The sequence below is a fragment of the Salmo salar genome, chromosome 08, assembly GCF_965601325.2.
Source record: "Salmo salar chromosome 08, fSalSal1, whole genome shotgun sequence".
In the NCBI taxonomy this organism is placed as follows: domain Eukaryota; kingdom Metazoa; phylum Chordata; class Actinopteri; order Salmoniformes; family Salmonidae; genus Salmo; species Salmo salar.
Window position 1 is genome coordinate 35330826 of NC_138298.1, and position 7137 is coordinate 35337962.

At 41.8% G+C, this 7137-nt stretch overlaps 1 protein-coding gene across 1 annotated transcript; it reads right to left on the bottom strand.

Moving 5' to 3' along the window:
• Positions 1-3153: 3153 nt before the first annotated feature.
• On the bottom strand, positions 3154-5276 carry LOC123732932 (uncharacterized). The gene is made up of 2 exons (XM_082978626.1): positions 4117-5276; positions 3154-3660 (listed from the first exon to the last, which is right to left on the bottom strand). Exons 1-2 carry the CDS (start codon positions 4154-4156, stop codon positions 3332-3334), a joined length of 369 nt encoding a protein of 122 aa, XP_082834752.1. The 5' UTR covers positions 4157-5276; the 3' UTR covers positions 3154-3331.
• Between the last annotated feature and the right edge of the window lie 1861 nt (positions 5277-7137).

Below are 7137 nucleotides of genomic sequence, written 5' to 3' on the forward strand. Positions count from 1 at the left end.
ACTGGAGTACACAGACACACATCCTACACTACACATGTACTGGAGTACACAGACACACATCCTACACTACACATGTACTGGAGTACACAGACACACATCCTACACTACACATGTACTGGAGTACACAGACACACATCCTACACTACACATGTACTGGAGTACACAGACACACATCCTACACTACACATGTACTGGAGTACACAGACACACATCCTACACTACACATGTACTGGAGTACACAGACACACATCCTACACTACACATGTACTGGAGTGGACACTACCTAGTCAGATCATGTTTCAATACCACCAGAGTTCTGAAAACACACACACACACACACACACACACACACACACACACACACACACACACACACACACACACACACACACACACACACACACACACACACACACACACACACACACACACACACACACACACACTTGGCTATGAGGGTTTCAGCATGATATTCTTACTGTATGTTGTAGTCTGTCCAAGAGGGGAATCACACAAGACTGACAGCCTGTCATTTTATTAAAAGCATTCAGTTGATTACATGGCAGTTTAGAGAGCAACATAATAACAATAATCTACATCATAATCAATAATCAATATCATAACATTTATAATCAATAACATCATTATCATATAATACTAACAACAAACATTTATTAACAAAATCTATCAAAATACAAAAATACCAGATATTATAACTAATACATCATAATCAATTAAACATTCATAATAAAGAATCTAAGAACACTAAATAACATAATAATCTAATCATACATAAATAAATCAATAATCTAAAGACACTAAATCAATAACATAATCTAGATACACTAATAAGATCAAAGAATCTAACAACACTAAATAATAAATAATCTAAGAGACAATAAATAACATCATGAGAGGTAAACAACAACAAACCCCTTTATTAAAAACATGTTTAAAAATACAAAGAATGACCAGATGATTATAATAATACATGGACTAATAATGGAAACACTTCAAGATAAAGAATCTAAGAGACACTAAATAAGATAAAGAATCTAAGAGACACTAAATAAGATAAAGAATCTAAGAGACACTAAATAAGATAAAGAATCTAAGAGACACTAAATAAGATAAAGAATCTAAGAGACACTAAATAAGATAAAGAATCTAAGAGACACTAAATAAGATAAAGAATCTAAGAGACACTAAATAAGATAAAGAATCTAAGAGACACTAAATAAGATAAAGAATCTAAGAGACACTAAATAAGATAAAGAATCTAAGAGACACTAAATAAGATAAAGAATCTAAGAGACACTAAATAAGATAAAGAATCTAAGAGACACTAAATAAGATAAAGAATCTAAGAGACACTAAATAAGATAAAGAATCTAAGAGACACTAAATAAGATAAAGAATCTAAGAGACACTAAATAAGATAAAGAATCTAAGAGACACTAAATAAGATAAAGAATCTAAGAGACACTAAATAAGATAAAGAATCTAAGAGACACTAAATAAGATAAAGAATCTAAGAGACACTAAATAAGATAAAGAATCTAAGAGACACTAAATAAGATAAAGAATCTAAGAGACACTAAATAAGATAAAGAATCTAAGAGACACTAAATAAGATAAAGAATCTAAGAGACACTAAATAAGATAAAGAATCTAAGAGACACTAAATAAGATAAAGAATCTAAGAGACACTAAATAAGATAAAGAATCTAAGAGACACTAAATAAGATAAAGAATCTAAGAGACACTAAATAAGATAAAGAATCTAAGAGACACTAAATAAGATAAAGAATCTAAGAGACACTAAATAAGATAAAGAATCTAAGAGACACTAAATAAGATAAAGAATCTAAGAGACACTAAATAAGATAAAGAATCTAAGAGATACTAAATAAGATAAAGAATCTAAGAGACACTAAATAAGATAAAGAATCTAAGAGACACTAAATAAGATAAAGAATCTAAGAGACACTAAATAAGATAAAGAATCTAAGAGACACTAAATAAGATAAAGAATCTAAGAGACACTAAATAAGATAAAGAATCTAAGAGACACTAAATAAGATAAAGAATCTAAGAGACACTAAATAAGATAAAGAATCTAAGAGACACTAAATAAGATAAAGAATCTAAGAGACACTAAATAAGATAAAGAATCTAAGAGACACTAAATAAGATAAAGAATCTAAGAGACACTAAATAAGATAAAGAATCTAAGAGACACTAAATAAGATAAAGAATCTAAGACAAAAGAAAAAACAAACAAAAGCTATTTATTCTGGAAAACAAAACAGACGTAATTGAACTACTCTCTTAAAATAATCAAAACCCATGTTACCCAAAACCCCATGTTACCCCAAACCCCATGTTACCCCAAACCCCATGTTACCCAGAACCCCATGTTACCCCAAACCCCATGTTACCCACAACCCCATGTTACCCAGAACCCCTTGTTACCCAGAACCCCATGTTACCCAGAACCCCATGTTACCCCAAACCCCATGTTACCCAGAACCCCATGTTACCCCAAACCCCATGTTACCCAGAACCCCATGTTACCCCGAACCCCATGTTACCCCGAACCCCTTGTTACCCAGAACCCCATGTTACCCAGAACCCCATGTTATCCAGAACCCCATGTTTCTCTGGTGGTAAAAACCAAACTAAAAGGAATAATGGTGGTTGCAGTCACTCCTTTTAGATTTCTTCCAAGGTTCTAGAAAGATAAACTAATTCTGAACTTGTTATTAAAATTAGAACCACTTCAGGTTTGTCACCACATTTTAAACATCAGTCCACTGCTGACCATCCATTTAAAACACAAAACTGACCTAAGATCAGCATGTAGGGTCAGCTTCATTCTACTCCTACTCCGTCCCCTGGGCTGCTCTCTCCTCTCCCGGTCCAGCTTCAGCTCTGGAGCTCAGAGAGACCATCTCCATGGCATTGACATAAAGATCCATGCTGCTCACCCTGTTCACTCTCTTCTGCCTCCTGGTGGGCTAGGGAGACACAGCACCAACAGTCAGACATTTACTCTCTAGTATCTCCATTCTCTCTCCCTCCCTCTCCCCCTCACCCTCTCCCTCTAGTTTAAATGACTTGTAACGTCTGAGTAAATGTCTTTACCTTGTAGTACAGGTAGGAGGTGGTGATGGCTGTCAGTAGGATCAGCAGCACTACAACGTGTCTGATGATGAAGGCTGGCAGAGGAGAGGCTGCAAACAGAAACACCTTTGATGAGGGGACTGATCATCATCACATAGATCTGTGGGAAATCTGTCAATGACAAAGTTATAAGTCTGGTTCATGTTCAGTTACCTGTGATGGTGAGGGAGAGGAGCTCACTCTCAGAGGAGAAGTTATGAGAGAAAACATAATTGTCATAAACACAGCTGTAGTTCCCTTGGTGGGAGTCATCTGCAGCAGGGAAGAGGAAGGCAGCAGAGTGATTGACAGCTGGCTGGGTCTGGGTTCTGTTGGAGCCGGTGAACGTGAGGAGGAAGGAGCCTCCTGGGTACTGTGGCTGAGTGGAGCAGGTGATGGTGAAGCTGTAGCCCCTGAACATCTCGGGCCCCTGGTGGCCCCTGGAGACCCCTCCCATTGAGTCAGTCAGGGAGATATCAGGCTGGACCAGGAGATCTGTAACAATAAAAGAGAACAAGAAAAACCTCTTCAACTAGTTTCCTATAGATATGACAATAACATCAGCATGTAACAGTGCTAGCCACCCTCCCTCACAGGGCAACATGAGTAGTGGGCCTACAGTCACTGAGACAACATATGTTGATATCAGGCTTAAGCAGGACATCTGGAACAAGAGGAGAGAAAAAGAAAACGTAGCTCCTCAACTACTTTCCTCATTTAGATATGACAATAACATGACATGTGACAGTGGTAGTGAGTAGAGACGTTCACTGAGATAACACTCAAATACAAAGCATTCTGGGATATTTAAGGTGTATTTGATTCCTACTTGACTGAGTGATCTATTTAGTAAAGCAGACTGACAAGCTAAACAGTCATCATGAGAGGTGCAGAGGAAGTTGTATGAATGAAGGAAATCAGTTGAATATAATTATAATATCTTGTTATTACCTGAGCAGATCACTGTGAGTCCAGGAGAGAGATAATTCATTCTCCTACACTCCCTCAGTGCAGACTCAGACCCATAACAGTAAACTTCAAACCCTCCAGTGGTGTTTCCAGGTAGAACTGAAACAGAGGAGCCACAACCCAGCTGTCTACACACTACTGCAGCTACATCCCCCTGGTCCCGGTCTCCAGATCCCACAGTCCTCCACTCTCCCTGGTCGTACCGCTCCACTCCACCAGCACAGCGACTGCCTCCTCCCACCAGCCTCACATCATCAGGCTCTGAGAAAAGAAAAGAGAGAGACAGTAATCTTACTATTTTCTCACTAAAACACACCTATATTGTCTCTCATATTCTTCACTCCAGGTGAGAAACAATGTTGATTGAGTGACAAACTGTTTCTTACCTGAGCAGGTGAGTCCAACAGCATTACCAGGTAGACAGGTGTTGTTTTCTCTGTCTGAGGTGTCACAGTCCAGGAGAAGGGACTCTTTGCCTTTACACTGGAACTCTTTATCCCAGGTCTGACCCTCACCTTCTCCATAGAGCCCCCCCTGTAGAGCTGCAGGAGCCCCACAGCCAAGCTCCCCACAGACTACCTCTGCATCCTGCCGGTCAAAGTCAGCTTCACACACTGAGGCCCAGGACTGATTGGACTTCACCTCCACTCTCCCAGAGCAGAGACCAGCTCCATCCACAAGCCGCACAGACTCTGGAGAAAAAGACTTGGTTGAACATTCAATCAGTTTTGTTGATGACACTGTCAAGGACTAAACACAAATATGTTGGATAAAAGATTGTAGTTTGCTATGTTTGATACTGTAAGAGGTAGAAATGGGTTCTTAGTCACTCAGGATAGGGTTGGGAATAATGCAGGCAGGAGACAGGAATAAGTTCACTTCACTTTATAGAAAATAAACAGCTGGACATCCATCAGGCAGCTTCACTTCAGTACCATCTGAACTACAATGATCTGCCCATGAACATCTCCCATAAACCAATATGACAAACACAAATATAATGTTTAAATACATCTGACATCTCTCCCTCTATTTAAATGAAATAAAAACACATAAAACATGATACATGGTAATATTGTATAATGTATAAATAAATCTCTCAATATGACCAGTCTCTTACCTGAACAGGTCACATGATGATAATATTCACCATAACAGTCACCAGGTCCTCTATGATGTCACACTGTCTAATAGACTCATCTCCACTACATCTAAATAGTCTGACTCCTCTTCTTCCATCTTCAACCAGAGGTCCTCTAGATTCAGATACAGGATTCCCACAGTCCAGCTCTCTACACACAACCTTAACCTCTATCATCATTCTCCACCACCACCTAGAACATAGACCTAACCACTCTCCTCTGTAGAAGACTTCCACTGTCCCAGAACAGGAAGTGGTCCCATCCACCAGTCTGACTGAGAGTTCAGCTGTAAACAGCAGAGAGGAAAACACAGTGGTGAGGACAGATGATGACAGTGATTCTGTTATTCTAACAGCAGTAGTGCTTTGTGGTTGACAAGTATTAGTAGTTCCATAAAACACTACTTGTTATTGGGGTTTAGAATGGTTTGTATGGACACATGAATTTCTCCATGTGGGATAATAAAGTTGACTAATATTGAACTGCTATAATCACTGTAGATTTATACTCTACCTACCTGGTGGACTGACGCTTTGAGCCTGGAGATCTGAGGAGAAAGAGAGAGACAGAGGAGAAAGAGAGAGAAAGAGACAGAGAGATAGAGAGAAACAAAGGAGAAAGGGAGGAGTCAGAGGAAGAGAGAGACAGAGGTTAAATGAACATCAACATGACCTTTCATGATGTGATGGGGAAGACAGGCTTATCGTTGGTATGGTGCAACAACACCCATGTGTACATACACTATATATACAAAAGTATGTGGACACCCCTTCAAATTAGTGGATTCTATTTCAGCCACTCCCCTTCCTGACAGATGTATAAATCAAGCACTCAGCCATGCAATCTCCATAGACAAACATTGGCAGTAGAACGGCCTTAATGAAGAGCTCAGTGACTTTCACCTCTCTTCTCCCCTCTCCTCTCCTCTTCTCCCATCTCTTCTCCCACCCCTCTTTTCCCCCTCTCTTCTTCTCTTCTCCCCCTCCCATCCCCCCTATCCTCTCCTCTCCTCTTCTCACCCACACCTCTCCCCTTGTCCCCCTCTCCTCTTCTCCCCCTATCCTCTTCTCTTACCCCCTCGCTTCTCCTCTTCTCCCCCTCTCCTCTTCTCCCCCTCTCCTCTTCTTCCCCTCCCATCTCCTCCCCTCCTCTCCTCTTCTCCCCCTCTCCTCTTCTCCCCCTCCCCTCCCCTCTTCTCCCCCCCCTCCCCTCTTCTCCCCCTCTCCTCTTCTCCCCCTCTCCTCTTCTCCCCCTCTTATCTCCTCTTCTCCCCCTCCCCTCTCCTCTTCTCCCCCTCTCTTCTCCCCCTCTCTTCTCCCCTTCTCTTCTCCTCTCCTCTTCTCACCCTTTCTTCTCCCACCCTTCTTCTCCCCCTCTCCTCTCCCCCTCCTCTCCTCCCCCTCTCCTCTCCTCTTCTCCCCTTCTCCCCCTTTTCTCTTCTCCCCCTCTCTTCTCCTCTTCTCACCCTCTCTTCTCCCACCCTTCTTCTCCCTCTCTCCCCTTCTCCCCCCTCTCCCCTTCTCCCCCTCTTCTCTTCTCCCCCTCTTCTCTTCTCCTCTTCTCACCCTCTCTTCTCCACCCTTCTTCTCCCTCTCTCCTCTTCCTCCCCCTCCTCTCCTCCCCCTCTCCTCTCCTCTTCTCCCCTTCTGCCGCTCTCCCCTTCTCCCCCTCTCCTCTCCTCTCCTCCCCCTCCCCTCTCATGTCCTTTCACTCTCCTCTCCTCCCATCTCCTCTTCTCTTCTCCCCCTCTCTTCTCTTCTCCCCCTCTCTTCTCCTCTTCTCACCCACTCTTCTCCCCCTCTCCTCTTCTCTCCCTCTCCTCTCCTCTCCTCTTCTCCTCTACTCTTCTCCCCCTCCCATC

Excerpts from the sequence above, each read along its gene's own strand:
- LOC123732932 (XM_082978626.1), bottom strand. The coding sequence starts at position 4,156 with ATGAATTATCTCTCTCCTGGACTCACAGTGATCTGCTCAG. Across the intron at positions 3,661-4,116 it reads ACTCACAGTGATCTGCTCAG|ATCTCCTGGTCCAGCCTGAT; the intron begins GTAATAACAAGA and ends TTATTGTTACAG.